The sequence below is a fragment of the Uranotaenia lowii genome, chromosome 1 (assembly GCF_029784155.1).
Source record: "Uranotaenia lowii strain MFRU-FL chromosome 1, ASM2978415v1, whole genome shotgun sequence".
NCBI lineage: Eukaryota > Metazoa > Arthropoda > Insecta > Diptera > Culicidae > Uranotaenia > Uranotaenia lowii.
Window position 1 is genome coordinate 25,807,161 of NC_073691.1, and position 17,373 is coordinate 25,824,533.

Consider the following 17,373-nt stretch of genomic DNA (forward strand, 5'->3'; position numbering starts at 1 on the left):
CTGAGAAAATAAGCATAGATGTTGCCTGGATTTTTAGGCGTCAATTTTTAAATCAAATGCCCGCATTTTGCCAGGTTTTCATAAAAAATAGACTGCATTTGTCCGGCCCGGGAACGTGCTGAAAAAATTACCTTAGTCCTAACCTTAGTCATAACTTACAACAAATTGGCGGTATTTGAATGAATTAGAAAATTTTGTTTTTGGAAGTCTCGATACAGTCTTTCGTGTTGCATGACATGGTGACCCTAGTATAAAGACCATTTTGAGAAAATTTTAAGAACATTTTTAAAGAATGAAGTATGTAAATGTGTAATGTTTTAAACAATGTGACAATTTAAAGAAAATTTTAAAACAATTTTATTATAATCAGCGACAAGTTTTTTCAAATTTGAGAATTATTCGAGAGCAAATAGAGACACACTGAAGTACATTGTTTATAGAAATAATTGAGAAAAATTAAGATCAATTTGTAACTTTTTAGAGACAATTTAAAACAAGTTAAAATCCATTTCAGATCAAAATGAAGCAATTTCAGCTTCCAAAAAATCAAGACAAATTTGAAACAATTTTGTGGTTACTTTAAGATAACTTCGTAATTTTGAAAGAATTTCGAGACTGTTTTACGAAATTTAAATAAAACCTAAGATAATTTTCAGACAAACAATGAAAATTTGAACACAATTTGAACCTTTTCACTACCATAAGTGAGTTAAACTATTGAGAATAATTTGAATTATGTTTGAAATAAATTTGAAACTATTTTGTTTCAGCATTAAGATTGTTTTGAAAAAATTGCTTTACAATTCAGCTTATAAAAGCTTGAAAATATTTGCAAGAAATTTTATTTTTTTCAAAACTAAGTAGGACAATTTCCAGCTCAGCTTTTTTAGGCATGATTGACTACTTAAACAATGTAATGTAAGATAACTTTGAGATAATTGGAGTGAAATAAGGTTACAAATTTTAAATCTATAATTACAGGATGGAGTCCTGGTTTGCTTTTTTTAAAAAGCTTTATTTGTCCATTACACACTTTTACCTTAACAATAATCACTACACAATGTTTTCACTATGAAGGTCGAGGTCCAAGAGAGCGAGCATGTGGCCGGCAAGGCCTTTTATGGTGATTAACTGCTGAGCTTGCAGTCTCGCAGGTGCGCTGCTGATGGCTGGCATGTCTCCACGTCAGGTGATCTATACTTGGTCGGGTTCTACCGTAACTCCTCCGGGGGGTGAAAAAGTGGCGTCCTCGACACTTGAATTCTTTGCTGCAATTTTACTTCTTCTATGGCGTGTCCTTTTAGAGAGTCTGTTGGATAAGTCTTTGTAGAAAGTTAACATGAACGTGAAAATGATGATAGCTGAAATGGTCGATAGCGAAAGGCCTCCGAATAAGCTCCAGTTCCAAACATCATTTTTGTACTGTTTGAGGTAGATGTGATCCAGTTTCTGTCGATTCTGGATTGTGTTGTTGTTGATTACCTTTATATCGGGAACATTTGCAAGTTTTCTCTCCACGATTAGGTTATGAAAAGATCCTTGCAAAATTTCTGCTTTCATCCTCAATTCTTTGGATGTAAAGTTTTGTTGGTTGAAGCTGATCGTACAGTTGATGAATGAAACCAATAAATTTCCGCTCACAGTTCTGTTGTCGGGACCACAATTTGTTGACAATAGGTCATTTTTGGCGTTGGTAATGAGAACGGAGTTTTCTGAGACAAATGTTGTCTTTGTTTTGTTATCACTGATGGTTTCGCAATGGGTTTTGGTGCCCATGATCATAGGTAAAATGCATTCATCGGAGAAGGGCTGGATGAATGATGATTGCTGTACGTACTGCAATGGTTCTGTTGTAAGAAATAACTCTTTCCCGTGTTTGATGATGTAGTTGGGACAATTTTTGATTACCGTATTGAAATTGTTTAGCGGGAACAACCGAAAAATCGATGACTCTTTTGGTGATAGTTGTGGTACCTGTAGGATGTACAGAAGGGTGTCTTGAGTGGTTGCTATCTTTGGAGTGACGTAGTTCATCGCTTCTTCTGGTAGATCAGAGTAGACTCCTTGTTCTTCAAGTAGTGTATAGATGAGATGTAATTCTGCCATTGACAGAATTCTGCTATTCGCCGTGAGAGTTTTCGATAGAAGTATTGCATCCTGGATATCAGTTAGTAGTTTGTTCAAAGTGTCTATGTTCACGATGGTGGTTATGATGTCGATTTCATTAAGGAGTATTTTGTTGACCTGGGAGTTGACTGCAATTGTGTTGATCGAGTTCGTTAATTGGAGAATGCGATCGTTGATCTGATTGTTGATTTTGACTTGTTGATTGTTTTCGCTGACAAGGTGGTTCAGCGATCCGTTGATGATCCTGAGGTCCTCCGCGTCCGGGCTGCCCGAAATCCATTTCCAGGTTGTTCCGATGATGTCCCATCGCTTCACTCTTTTCGACGGCTTAATTTGATAAAAGTTATTGTATAGTTGTTTAACTTTTTGTTTAATTATTACCGTTAATGGATCAGAGTCTTGTATTTTTTTATATGCAATGTTCGATAGTAGTTGAATTGTTATTTCAATATCTGTTAGATTAATGGGGTGCACAATTTTTATTACCCCTGTTTGAATTTTACATTTGTCGGTTTTTATTAAAAGGATAGGATTTTCATACAGATTTGTAATTTCTAATTCTTGCGTGTGTATAATTTTTAGCAATGTAATGCAATATATAAGGTGAATTAACATTTTGCACTGAGGGAGAGAGGAAAAGATTGAAAAGAAGAAAATTTAGAATGAATTACTGTTATTGCTGCTTTTTTGGGCGTTTGATTTTTCTCTTATGTCTTTTTATACCTTTAGGATTTTTAAACGTTTTTTCTGAAATATGTAATGCTTTAGTTTCTTTTGCTCTAGGTTGGGTTTTCGTTCTAATATTTGGAATAACGTAAACGTTATCACCTTCTGTTAAAATAGGGGGTTCTTCTTTGTTAGAATTTCTCCTTAAGATTTTCTCTTGAGAGTTTTGAATGTTCTTCCTAGCTTCTAGAAACAATCTTTGAGCATCTGCTATAATTCGTGCGGGTTCACTGATATTATTTTGATTGAAGATTAATTCATTGGGTTTGAATTTTGTTGTTGAGTGGACAGAGTCATTATACAAAGCAACGGAAAGTTTGGTTATTGATTTTGTATTCATTCCTGAGTATTTGTGTTTATTTGTATTGAAAATTTCGATTATTGTGGAGTGCGTTCTTTCTACTTGACCGTTGGTCTCTGAACAAGAAGCGTATTCTAATCTTGTGCCGAGGCTAGCTAAAAAGTTTTTAAATTGAATTGACAAAAATGTTGTTTCATGATCTGTGATAATTGTTTCTGGAACGCCAAACAAAGATATGTATTTTCCTAAGGCTTTTTGAACGTCTGTTAGGTTTTTTTGACTTGAGGTAGATCATTTGCAAGTGTTTTGAAAAAGAATCTACTAATGAGAGAAAACTACACCTGTCGATAATAAAAATATCCATATGGATTCTTTGAAAGGGTTTGTTTGTTATTGGTCTAGGGCTGACTTTGATATTAAAAGGCTTTCTTTCATATTTGTGTCGATTACATATGACACATGAGTTGATGATAGCTTTAACCTTGCTATGCATACGTGGGAAAAAGTATGCTCGCTGTAGCTGGTTAACTACTTCAGTTACTCCTCGGTGTGCACGGTCGTGTTCTTGGGAGATGATTGTGCATTGCCTTGCTTCTATGGTGACATCTTCTACTTGATGATGGGCTAAAACGAAGTATCCGGATTGGCTGAAATGATTCTTATAGCAAATTTGGATAAGGTTAATAAGGTTTTCTGGGGCGAGAATTGCCATCTGTTTGCCATTATGGTATTTTTTTATAAACTCTGTTATAGATGCTTCATCGTAGTTTTGCATGGCTATTATCGTTCTGCGATAATTTACGAATGGGTATGTGATAGACTCTATGTTATGAGTACCATATCTAAAAATTACTTGATTTCTATAATAGTTCAGTGGACGCTCAGTTGAATTTATGAAATTCCGATTCGAACCGCCGTGTGATACAGACGTGTTTTCGCGCAGTTCCTTAAGTTAAAATTATTTATTTTTTCGTCATAGCCGTCTAGTGCTCGAAGTGCCTTCGTCAGTATAATTTTTTTTTTTTTCAAAAGTTTATAAAAAAGTGTTATAGAAACATGCCGTGCCATATCGCCACATGTAATATCGTTGATAGCGTCCACCTTTGGACGTGTACTGGACCATGCCACCGAAGGTACCATGCTGCCTGTATTGGAGTGCAGCGGAATTGTGAAGAATCGATTAGGCGGTTCATGCTCCCGGTGTGCCATGACTGCCAACTTTCAATGAACGAGCAGATTGACCATACAAAAATGATGACCCAGCAAACACAAATATTGGAGCAGCTCAAATTGCAAAATACGGCACATGAGAAGTTGAGCTCTAAGGTTTCAAAATTGTCATATATTGAAACTTTGATTGAGGGTATCGATACACTCTCGAATCAAATAAGTATCCAAAAGAATGAACTCTCCTCATTGATAAAAGCGGCCATGCGACCATCTCCGTCAGCAGATAATTTATTTGACACGCTCTCATCGTCTATGAAAGAGCAATACGTGTCAACTTTCGACGCACATAAAAAGAAGATGGCGCAAACCTTCGAAATGCTGGAAGAAATGATCTCAGGCCATCAAAATTGCCTTATGTCCATGGTGGAGGAGCAGCACAAAAATTGCTTCTCCAATTTAGAACAGGAGCTTACTCCTTCGCTCCAGTCCATTGCCTTGGAACTTAATGCACTAAGGGCAACCGTCCAAAACCCATCGAGTAACGTGGACCTGATTGATGAACTACGGTCGATTCACGACGCAGTTGCAGCAAAACCAGTCACCCCTTTGCTTGAACCAAGAACGTGTTTGGCCGAGGAATTGAATCAACAAATAAGTCAAAAAATTGTCTCAGGTTGGCGCCTTCTGGGTACCAGAAAAGTATGGAAAGCCGATTGGACGGAATACGACAATCGACAGTTGCGCCGCAAGAAGCAGCAACTAAAAGCCGATAGAGCAAAAAAAAGACGGCAACGCAAGGCGCGTAATATTAACAACAATAATATGAACCCCCACATCAATAGCCGTTCTACCCACAACATGAATTATTCACTACCGCCTGATCGAGAGCTTCTTGCGGCGGCCAAAAACCTTTTTTCGCGTCCGCCAGCCAGCCCCAGTAAACGCAGAAGCAAACGAGGTATCCAATTTATAAGGGGTGAAACTTTAAACCCTCCAAAGGACAACGTTCGAGGAACACCAAGCCCCGTGCCGTCACCGCGCCGTAATAGACGTCCGATAATTACTGCACCCACCGTCCCACCAAATTTGCCAACGAATTCTTCGCCTGAAGTATCACCGCGCCGTAAAAGACGTCCGAGAATTACTGTACCTGCCGTCCCATCAAATTTGCCAACGAATCATAACGGAAACATGACGCCTTCAGTGCCACCTGTCTCCCCACAAGCGACGTTTGCCTATCCGTTTCCCAACCCGTACGTCACACCGTTTGCTGCCCCATGCTGCCATCGCGCTCCAACGGCTCCCACGGCGTTTGATTACCCGGTAATGTATGGGCAATATAATTTTCTGCCCCAACGACGCGTGCCAATGTAGGTACTAGATCTTCGATCGAAATTCTAGCTTATTGCCAAAATGTGAACCGTATGAGAAGCGCGGTAAAAATGAAGGAAATAAGCTTGAAACTTTTAGGCTCCTCTTTTCAAATTGTTCTCTTTACTGAAACTAGCTGGGACGCTAGCGTTAACAGTGAAGAAGTTTTCGGTTCGAGGTTTAATGTGTTCCGCAGCGATAGAAATTTAGCATTGTCCAAAAAAAAGTCAGGTGGCGGCGTTCTTGTAGCTTTGGATTCTATTTTTCCCTCAGAAGAAATTACAACGCAAACATATACTGAATTTGATTCTATCTTTGTAAAAACATTATTGGCAAAAGAAATGCACATTTTTGCTTCCGTGTACTTTCCACCTGAATATGCCACTTCACATTATTTTGAATTATTCTTCCAAATTCTTGAAAATACATTAGCTGAACAACCGGAAGCAAAATTACATATTTATGGCGATTTCAATCAACGCAACGCTGACTTTATTTTGGATGATGACAATGAAGCAATTCTACTTCCAGTCGTAGGCGAAAACGAAACGTTACAATTAATCTTCGGCAAAGCTTCTATTTTAGGCTTAAACCAAGTAAATCATGTTAAAAATAGTAACAATAATTATCTTGATCTACTTTTTACTAACTGTACAGAAGACTTTTGCGTAAACGAATCGGCTGATCCACTATGGAAAAACGAAGCATTTCACAAAGCGATAGAATACTCGCTCTTTATCCATAACTGTGCCAAACCTCGCGACTGGGAATACGAGGAAATGCCAGACTATCAGAATTCAAACTTCGAACTATTGAAACTAGAACTAATTAATATAGAGTGGTCAAGTGTATTGAACAATGAAGGAAATGTTGATACAACAGTAGAAACCTTTTATAACATAATGATTAATCTAATAAACAGTTATGTTCCTTCAAAATTTAAAAGAAGGTCCTACAGCTCTAAACACCCTGTCTGGTATAACAAGGATTTGAAAAACTTACAAAATAGGAAGCAAAAAGCTCATAAAGTCTACAGAAGTGATAGAAGTGTTACAAATCATCAAAATTATATAAATTTATGCAACCAGCTTAATTCATGTATAAAAAGTTCTTTTGAAAAATACAATCAGAAAATTGAAAAAGAAATTAAACAAAACCCAAAAGCGTTCTTTGGCTATACTAAAAAGCAGATGAAGAATTCAAACTTCCCTACTCAATTGACACTTGACGGAAGCATTGGAAATAATCCACTGGAAATTTCTAACTTATTTGCAACATTTTTTCAAGAAGTGTACACTTCTTTCACTGAGGCTGACCGAGATAGGGAATACTTTTCAATCATTCCAGATTTAGCGTGTGACATTCAGGTCAATGAAATTGATTACAATAATGTTTCCGAAGGACTTAGAAAACTTGATGCTTCCAAAGGAGCAGGGCCTGATGGACTTCCACCATGTTTTCTTAAAAACTTGGCGGCCGAATTGACAGAGCCTCTTCTGATTCTTTTTAATATGTCATTAAATTATAGAAAAGTACCCAAATTTTGGAAAAAATCTTTTTTAATTCCGATTTTCAAGTCCGGAAAAAAATCAGATGTACGAAATTATAGAGGAATAGCTATTTTGTCTTGCATCCCAAAACTTTTTGAATCAATAATAAATGAAAAAATTTATCAACAAGTAAAAAATATTATAACGAGTAAACAACATGGTTTCTTCAAAGGGCGCTCTACAGCATCAAATCTTCTCGAATTCGTTACATACGTTATCGATTCTATGAGCAAAGGCTTTCATGTTGAGGCTATTTATACCGACTTTAGCAAAGCCTTTGATCGCATTGACATACCCCTTTTAATCTTCAAATTAAAAAAAATTGGCTTTCATCCAAATCTTCTCTCCTGGTTACAATCATATTTAACTGATCGAACACAAATCGTTCGTTTCCAAAACGAATTATCTAAATCTGTAGCTGTGACCTCTGGTGTGCCTCAGGGGTCTCATTTAGGACCTCTCCTTTTCATACTGTTCGTTAACGACATTTCCTTTATTCTAAAACGGATTGAATACCTAATATACGCCGACGATATTAAACTATTTCTGAAAATAAAAACAACCGAAGATGTTGAAACATTTCAAAACGAAATCAATGTTTTCTTTGAATGGTGCAACAAAAGTTTACTTCAATTGAATGTTAAAAAATGCAACTCTATATCATTTAGCAGAAAGCAAAGTTACCCCATCATTGAAACAAAATTAGGCAATCAACCAGTACAAAAATGCAAAATTGTAAGGGATCTTGGCGTCATACTGGATTCAAAACTCACGTTTGTAGAACATCAGAACAATATCATCAATAAAGCAAATTGCATGCTAGGATTTGTAAAACGTTTCAGCAAACACTTTCAAGACCCATACACCATAAAATCACTTTATATATCCTATGTTCGTTCGATACTGGAGTATTGTAGCATCATATGGAATCCTTATTCAAATATTCACGAGCAACGTCTCGAATCAGTTCAAAAACAATTTTTGTTATATGCGCTACGTAAAATAAATTGGACCACTTTTCCTCTGCCATCGTATGAATCTCGTTGTAAGCTTATTGATATAGAACCTCTCAGTAAACGCAGAGAATTTTCCCAAATTGCATTTGTAAATGATGTTGTTACACAAAGAATAGACAGTCCTGAATTACTTTCAAAACTAAATTTTTACGCACCCTCCCGTCCATTAAGAAATAAACATTTGTTCTACATTAAACTTTACGACAAAGACTATGCAAAACATCAACCTATTAATCAAATGATGTACAAATACAATTTACAAAGTGAAATTATAGACGTAGCGATGAACAAAACACAATTAAAAAAGGCATTCAAAAACAACTTCATAGAACAACAAAATAGCTTACATTAGTTTTAAGTAGTTTTAAGTATTGTAGTCTACATAGTTTGACTTAATAAATAAATAAATAAATAAATCATCCGAAGTGTCAGCCGAATGGACGGTTTCATCGTCGTCCTCTTCTGATTCAGTTGCGTCTTCATTTGAATTCAGGTTAATGTCAATTGGTAGTCTGCTTAAAGCATCAGCAACCACATTCGATTTTCCTTCTCTGTATTTGACAGTGAAGTCATAATTTTCGAGTTCTAAGCGCCAGCGCAAAATTTTAGCATTTTTTTCAGATGTTTTTATGAATGTCAAAGGTTTATGGTCAGTTACTAGAGTAAATTTAGCTCCGTATAGGTAAGGTTTGAATTTATTAATGGCCCAGATTATAGCTAGAGCCTCTTTCTCTATTGTGGCATACCGAGTTTCTGTGTCATTAAGCGTTCTTGATGCAAATGCAATAGGTCTTTCTATATTGTCTTGAGTTTGCGAAAGCACAGCGCCTAATGCGAATCCTGAGGCATCCGTTGTAAGAATAAACGGTAGTTCAAACTGAGGGTAAGTAAGAACTTGATCGGTGGCTATAGTTTGTTTTAGCGTATTAAAAGCCGAAGAAAATTCCTTATCATTTTTATCTATGACTGTGTCTTGTTTAAGGTACTTCGTCATTGGTCTGGTGATTTTAGAGAAATCTTTAATGAATCTTCTATAATAACCTGCCAGGCCTAAAAATTGTTTAATTTCCTTCGTGTTTTTTGGCAAAGGCCAGCCGATAATTTTACTAATTTTCTCAGGATTGGGTTTTATTCCGTCGCTGGAAATAATATGTCCCAAAAATTCCGTTTCTTTCTTTAGGAATTCGCATTTGTCCAGCTGAATTTTGAGGTTGAAGTCAGTCAAACGTTTCAAAACTTTTTCAAGATTTCCCAAATGGTTTTCTAAGTTATAACCGATTGTTATGATATCGTCAAGATATACAAAACAAATTGAGCCTATGTATTCTGCCAAAATGCTATTCATACATTTTTGGAATGTCCCTGGTGCCCCTTTGAGACCAAAAGGCATCCTTGTAAATTGATATACTGCTTTATCAGTAGAGAAAGCAGTCTTCTCCATATGTGCAGGATCCATCGGAATTTGATGAAATCCAGATTTTAAGTCGATTGTTGAAAAATAGACAGATTTACCAAGACTGTCTAGGATTTCTTCGATCTGTGGCATTGGGAATTTATCGTCTATAGTCTTTTCGTTAAGTTTCCTATAGTCGATAACTATTCTCACTTTCCTTTTTCCTGATGCATCTACTTTTTTGGGGACTACCCAAATTGGTGATGAATACGGACTGGCGGATGGTTTGATTACCCCATTATCGAGCAATTCTTGAATTTGCTCCTCGACATCCTTTTTGAAATGGTAAGGGTAACGATAGCTTTTTGTATATACCGGTCGATCGTCTATTGTATTTATTCTGTGAGTAATTGCTGTAGTCGCAGAAAGTTTTTCTCCCTGTTTTAAAAGTACAGCTTGATTTTTGTAAATGATGTTAATCAGTTTCTTTTTTTCGAATGCTGATAAATGGGATGTTCTTATCAGGTTTTCTATGTCCTGTTCGGTTAGATCTTTCCGATTATTTGTTAGTATCGGTGTAATTGTGTCAAAATTGTTTACATTTAAATTCAGTTTAGGGAAACATTGAGGTAATTTTTTAGATTTTGTCGTTACATTAATCGTTGACTTCAAATTTTCAGATCTGTACAAACCCGGCTGAATGCAAATATTTTCATCTAATTGTTGAAATGTGGGAACTAACCAATCGCCGTTCTTAGTTGTATTTACGGTGATCGTGTGGTGGTTTTCCTTTTGCTTGGGGAAGTATTTTGAAAAGGGGAAAGTAATATTTAGGAAAGTGATGGTTCCTTTTGGATAGTCGATTTTGGCGTTGCATTGGGCCATGTATTGCGAACCAATGATGCCATCAAAAAAACTATGAAATTCTGATTCGTAAAACGTTTGAGTTGGAAGTTTTGGGCTCAAAACATTTTCGGTCACCTTTTTGTTAATAGTTTTTCTTCCCATCATGTTCCTGATACTAGTGTCTGTAATTTTTATGGTGTTTAGGAAAATACCTGGTCGAATTATGTTTTTATTTGCTCCAGTGTCTAATAGGATATTCAATTTTGAATGTTTGAATTTGCATTTTAAATAGGGTAAATAGTTTAGGGTACTTTTGGTTGAAGTTGGACTGTGCAAAAATTTAAATCTGCATCATCCTCGTCGGATTGTTCGTTTATGTCTCTATCCTCGTTTTCGATTTCTTGGTTGTTTATTAATTTTTTATTCAATGTCAATCTACTTCTGATAGATGGGTCTATGTCCATCGGTTGTGGAGCTGGTTGTCTAAATCCGTCGGTCATGGGTGGCGGTGTGGTTTGTTTTTGTGTGTTGAACGATTTTGAATGTGTGCCTTGGTTTCTTTGTTCAAAATCTTTTTTAGGATTTTTTCTGAAGTCCTGACTTCTAATGTTAAGGGCTGCAACCTCCCTTGATTTGAATTTGCATAGGAATGCGTAAGCATCTTCTATGTCTGCAGGTCGGGCTGCCTGAGCATATCCGAAATAGGGTTCACATAGGCCTGCGATAAACGCCGCAAGCGCGTCCTCTTCAATAAAAGCGTTTATAGCCGCCCAATTTTCCTTGTATAAAGGTTTTTGTTTGGCTAATGTTTTGATATTTTGCACAATCTCCTTTATTTTTTGGTGATAATTGGAGATTGATGTTCCCTCTGCCATTTTGCACTGCCATAGTTGGCTTTTATAGGTTGAAAGTTCTTGTCTGTCACCTAGTGCACTTATCAGTATTTCTTTTATTTCAGCAAAGCTTTCGGGGTTGCCAGCGAGGCACAAAATGTCTTTTGCTCGTCCCGTAATTTTATTAGCAATTGCTGTAACGTAGAGTTTAAATTGATTTTGAGTCACTAGTGGCTCAAAATTGTCTAATATTTGCTCAGCAGTAGCGAGCCATGACGATAACTGCTTGCGGTTACCGTCAAAATTCGGGATCATTTTTATGGGATCCGGAATTTTGAATAAGTTTTCCACATTCATGGTGGGAAAACTTAAACTTTGGAACCTTTGGTCCTGTTCCAGTTGTTTATTTCTAAACGTCTCCATCATCAGACGCATGGAGTTTAATTGATCTATAATCTCCTCCATGGTAGTTTTTTCTTGAGTAGGAAATCCGTCTATTGAAAGGTTCGTCAGGTTTGGTAGATTTTTCACCGGAACGTGTGCAAAATCTCCAGACGAATCCGAGTCGGTGCTATAATCTGATTCTGTTATGTTAGCAGAATTCAGTAACTCACTGCGGGCTTTCGCTAGTGCGTTTTTTATTTTTCGCTCTTTCGGCATTAATGTTTGCCCGGGGCGCGTTTTTTTTTTTTTTTTTTTTTGTTATTCTACACGTTCTCTCAGAACTCGTGTAGAACTGCTGAACTGTGGTTCTCTTAGAACTCCACAGTCTCGCGTGGAGTAGAATTTCTCTTGGAACGATTCTAACTCCGGGCGGTTCGTCACACAATTTATTTTGATGTTAGCCTCTCTTAGAACAACTAAACATCAATCAAAATAATGATCACCGCACAGCGGGAAAATTTTAATATTCTTCACTTAACACTTAGAAAAATGTAAGAAAAAAAAACTTACCCTTGCAATCGTTGGCCGGCGGTACGTTAGGAGTGTCGTGCGGTGGCCCCTCAACTCCAACCTTGGTCAGATGCTTAGTCGCGGAGGCTCTCTTGCGGCTGTTCCTTTCCTTGGAAATTCACTTCACCTATACACTGTTTTTCACTTCACTTACTAACGCACCTACCGTAGGCTGCGCCAATTACAGGATGGAGTCCTGGTTTGCTTTTTTTAAAAAGCTTTATTTGTCCATTACACACTTTTACCTTAACAATAATCACTACACAATGTTTTCACTATGAAGGTCGAGGTCCAAGAGAGCGAGCATGTGGCCGGCAAGGCCTTTTATGGTGATTAACTGCTGAGCTTGCAGTCTCGCAGGTGCGCTGCTGATGGCTGGCATGTCTCCACGTCAGGTGATCTATACTTGGTCGGGTTCTACCGTAACTCTATATTTAAACAAAATCAAATTGATTGGACTCAATTTGGATGAATTTTTGAAACAAATAAGCTAGAAAAAAATTGAGAGGAATTTGAGGCATTTACGAAATTATTTATTTCATTTTCATATAAAGGAAATTATATAACTTTCTAATGCAGTTCTAGCATCCGTACTCAGGTAGTTTTGAAAAATAAAAAATAAAAACACAATTTTTCAGACAATATTGCGGAAAAAATTCCAGATTAGTTAACCACAGTTTAATTGATATTTGCTATTTGTTTGGCATATCGGTAAAAATGTTTATTCTTGGAAAAAGAATATAAAGATTAATAATTAATAAAGATGGGTAGAAAAATTCCCAAAAAATTTACAGATGTTAAAAAGAGTAAAAGACCATTTATTGTAAGGAAAATTTAATTACGTACACCATACTTTACCCCTTAACATTTAATTATTTAGGAGCAGCAGGACCGGGATGAGGGCATAGAAGAGTTATAGACAAATTAAAAAAAAATTTGAGAAAATTGTTGACTATTATGAAACAAGATTAAGACCAATTTGAGAAAAACTTGGAAGAATTTTTTTGAGAAAAGACAAATTTGAGACACTTTTTCAACAGTTTTGATTCAAATAAAGAAAAACCTACAAAAAAAAAACATGTAAAAACATTTGAGATAAATGTTAATCAATTTTAAATCAAAGTGGGACAATTTTGAAATAAAATGAAACCATTTCACTTCAATATGAGACAAAACAAAATAAGACATTTATGCAGCAGTCTTAAAACAATTTTATGACAATTTGAATACAAACGAAAGATAATTTGGATACCGATTTGTAAAGTTTTGAGACTAATCTTTAACAATTTTGTGGAAAACTTGATTTTTTAATACAAATACAATTTAAACCAAATTCAGGTAAAATTCAATATAAAGTCAAGACAGATTTGAGATAAAATTTAAAAAAAATAGAAAAACTGGAGCTAAATATCAAAATAGGCAATACAAAGACCAATTCGAGAAAATAATAAACCACAGAAAGCACTATTATGAGACAATTCAAAGATGATTAAAAAACCATTTCGGAACAAATTTGAGGAAAATTTAAAATAAACTTGAGGAAATAAGAAAATTTAACTTATGGACAAATTTAAGATCAATTTGAGAAAATTCAAAAACAATTTGAAGAAAATTATTCCAAATTGAAACATTGCCTAGCAGTGTTCGGCACAAAAACGCTAATCCGCTAATCGCTAGTTAGTCCGATAACTTTTTGTTAGCGGTTTAATTTTGCCGCTAAATTTTGATTGAGCTAGCGAACTGAAAAGTTCCGCTATTTTTCGGTTCCGCTAAATGAAGAACGCTAACTTCCATTTACTTGTTTCAAATTCACAAATTATTACTGATAGAAGTCGATTTTTTGTCATTTGACAAGTAAAGAAGACATCGGGCATAATTCTTAATAATGGTCACTTCGAATGGCCTCAGGGCAGAAGTGCCTCATACAGATTAACTTTTTTTTCTCTTTACTTCTTTTCTCTACATTCTCAGACAAACAAATCAATAAATATTGTTAAACAGTATTAAACTATTTTAAACATCATTTATATAATTCAAAGCTAGAAGGTCAATTTTAAGATACTGTTTTTTGCTTGCAAAAGTACAGTAATAACGGCCTACTTGATCAATATTTTACATGACATGAAATGTGTTTTTTAGGTTAATCGATGGATTTTCAAAAGCTTTTCCAGATTTCTAAGTTTTTTTTAGATCTCACATTACTATCTCACACGGCAAGTCTCGAATAATAAATGCTGGAAAAATCCGCTTTTTACAACTTGTTTTAAGTCGAAGAGATATTTCCTTTTCACAAAGCAGTTTTTACTAGTATTTCAAATCAGGCAAAATAAAAATAAAATAGTTTCACCATAGAATGAATTTGCATTTTTATTTCATTTAGTTTTTAGATTCACGTTTGGCAATGCTCCTATCAATCTGCACTATGTTTGTAAAGTATTTGAGCAAACGAATTGAGATGCAACCATAATCCATGCTGTTGCCATCCTGTTTACGTTATTGTTTATCAACAGTTAGCGATTAGCGATTAGCGCTTTAAGCTTGAAGCGATAACTTTTTCCGCTCATTTAGCGGTTCTAATTAGCGATCGTTAAATTTGAATGAGTTAGCGATTTAATTAGCGCCGCTAATTTTTCAATTAGCGATGCCGAACACTGTTGTCTAGATATTTTTATGAAAAATATAAACGAAACTGGAAACAAAATGAAATAATTTCAAAATGAAATAATTTTTGGAAAATTGGAGACATGCTAAGGATAAATTTGACACATATTGAAATTAAAGTAAAACAATTGCAAAACAGAAGTGGCAATTTTAAATTATTTCAATGTCACTTAGAGACAGTTTTGAAATGAAGAGGGCAATTTTGAAACAATTTCAAAATAAATTTATTATAATTTTGAGAAAATTTAGATGATATTTTGAAACAAATTCGAAACAGACTTTAAACGAATTGGGAACAAAATAAAGACGAGTAAAGACAAATTGAAGACAATTTTTATAAAATGTCAATGATTTAATCAAAAAATTTGACAACTGTTATTTGAGAAATTGAGATTAATTTAATATTAAATAAAATATGTTTATATCAAAAACTAAGACGATAAAAAATCAAGTCATATCAATAATTAAAAGACCATTTTGCATAGTTTTAAGTATAGAAAATAAAGCAAATTGAAGAAAGTAACAAAATTATTATATTGAGATAAATTTTTTACAAATTATAGCATTTGAATCCATTTTGAGACGAAATTGGAGTGAAGATAAAAAATTAAATTAAAAAATTCTTTGAAGATTTTGATATCAATTTTAGACAAATTTGAAACAAGTATGAATAAATTTCGAAAAAAATTAAGGAGAAAGAGAATTTTTTTTCGTAAAATAGAAACAAATTCACGACATATTGCAAACAGATTTCTGTCACATTTGAAACAATTTAAATTTAACAATTTCACGAATAAAAAAACATAATGACAACAAATCTGAGAGAATTTCGAAATGGATCTAAGACAATTTCGAATGGAAAAAGAAAAAAGTCAGGATCAATTTGAGAGAACTTTAAAACAAATCTTACAAAAATCAATAGAGAATTTAGTCAAATTAAAACTAATTTGATAAAAAAAAACTAATTTCAGACTTTCCGATAATAATTATATAAGAAATTCAAACAGAATTTAAAAACATCATTTTTAAAAATGAAGGAAACTTCAGTCAAATTTAACAAAAAATCAAAAAAAAAATTGGAAACACTTTTAAGACAAATTTTGTAACCACTTTTCAACTAGCGATTTAACAATTCTTCAGATAAATTTGTGAATATTTCGTGATAAATTTGAGAATATTTTGAGATAAAGATGCAAGTATGTGAAGAGATAATAAGACCATTAAAATGAATCCTTAATGATGATTTTAAGCCTGCGTCAAGGATAATTAAAAATGAACATCCGGATAAATTTTTGGGAGTTTCTAGATAAAATAATGAAAATAATGAGACAAATAAATAATAACTAACAATGATTTAATTTAATTTTTTTCTCTCTTTTACAGGTTAATAAGGGAAAATTTGAAAGAAAAAAAAATAACAAAATTGAGAAAAGTCAAAGAGAACAACTTCAAGCATTCCGAGACAACTTCAAGACAACAGTTTAAAAAAATTTAAGAAAACTTTGGACCAAATACGAAATTGAAACAATTTTACAAATAAGAAAAATTTAAAATTTGACAATTTTTGACAATTTTGATAATTTTGACAATTTTGACAATTTTGAAAATTTTGTCAATTTTGATAATTTTGACAATTTTGACAATTTTGACAATTTTGACAATTTTGACAATTTTGACAATTTTGACAATTTTGACAATTTTGACAATTTTGACAATTTTGACAATTTTGACAATTTTGACAATTTTGACAATTTTGACAATTTTGACAATTTTGACAATTTTGACAATTTTGACAATTTTGACAATTTTGACAATTTTGACAATTTTGACAATTTTGACAATTTTGACAATTTTTGTATATTATCTTTGTGAACCACTTTGTTTTTAAGTCCTTTAGAGTCGACCACGTATCGAAATGCTCTCAGGGTGCCAACAAGACGAATGGATTCGGAATCCTTTTCTGGGTTTGGTTACATTTCGTTATTTATTCCATTTACTTCTACTATCGAGCATACACCAGGCCTGGGCTGTGCTTTCGATTGGGGGTTCAAATTCCAGTTCGATCCTGGAGAATTTCCAGCTTGCTAGCCAGGCTTTAGCGAAAGGAAAAGCGTATTTTCTGTTTACTGTTTCATGACTGGCCCCAGGATTGGCCATAATAAATTCCATGGCACCCACCACCACCACCATTTGGGAATGGGCGAATGGTTTCTGCTTTTCTTCTGCTTTTGCTTCGTAGCCGATTTCAGAGTTTTATTTTATTATTCTATGATATCGACCTTATGGAAAATCCTCTTACTGTCGATCGGCGCTTGATGGTTTTATGGTGTAAATTTGAGCTGTGGATTATGACAGCAGAGCCCAGGCGAACTTTTCTCTTCTTATTGGTGCAATTCAGAATGGTCGTCAGTTTTAATTGAAGCGC

The 17,373-nt window shown here is 34.6% G+C and overlaps 1 protein-coding gene across 2 annotated transcripts; it reads right to left on the reverse strand.

Annotated features, from left to right (window-relative positions):
• Positions 1–1,027: 1,027 nt before the first annotated feature.
• Positions 1,028–12,693, reverse strand: LOC129740089 (uncharacterized). 2 transcript variants are annotated; one of them, XM_055731694.1, is made up of 2 exons: positions 12,288–12,693; positions 1,028–2,748 (listed from the first exon to the last, which is right to left on the reverse strand). In XM_055731694.1, the coding sequence occupies exon 2, from the start codon at positions 2,740–2,742 to the stop codon at positions 1,195–1,197; it is 1,548 nt and encodes a 515-aa protein (XP_055587669.1). In that variant the 5' UTR covers positions 2,743–2,748; positions 12,288–12,693; the 3' UTR covers positions 1,028–1,194. The 2 variants fall into 2 exon arrangements, with proteins under 2 accessions (XP_055587669.1, XP_055587668.1); XM_055731693.1 differs by having other exon boundaries at positions 1,028–3,812.
• Positions 12,694–17,373: the final 4,680 nt, after the last annotated feature.

What these genes read in the sequence shown, in the direction of transcription:
- LOC129740089 (XM_055731694.1), bottom strand. Translation starts at nt 2,742, where the DNA reads ATGTTAATTCACCTTATATATTGCATTACATTGCTAAAAATTATACAC.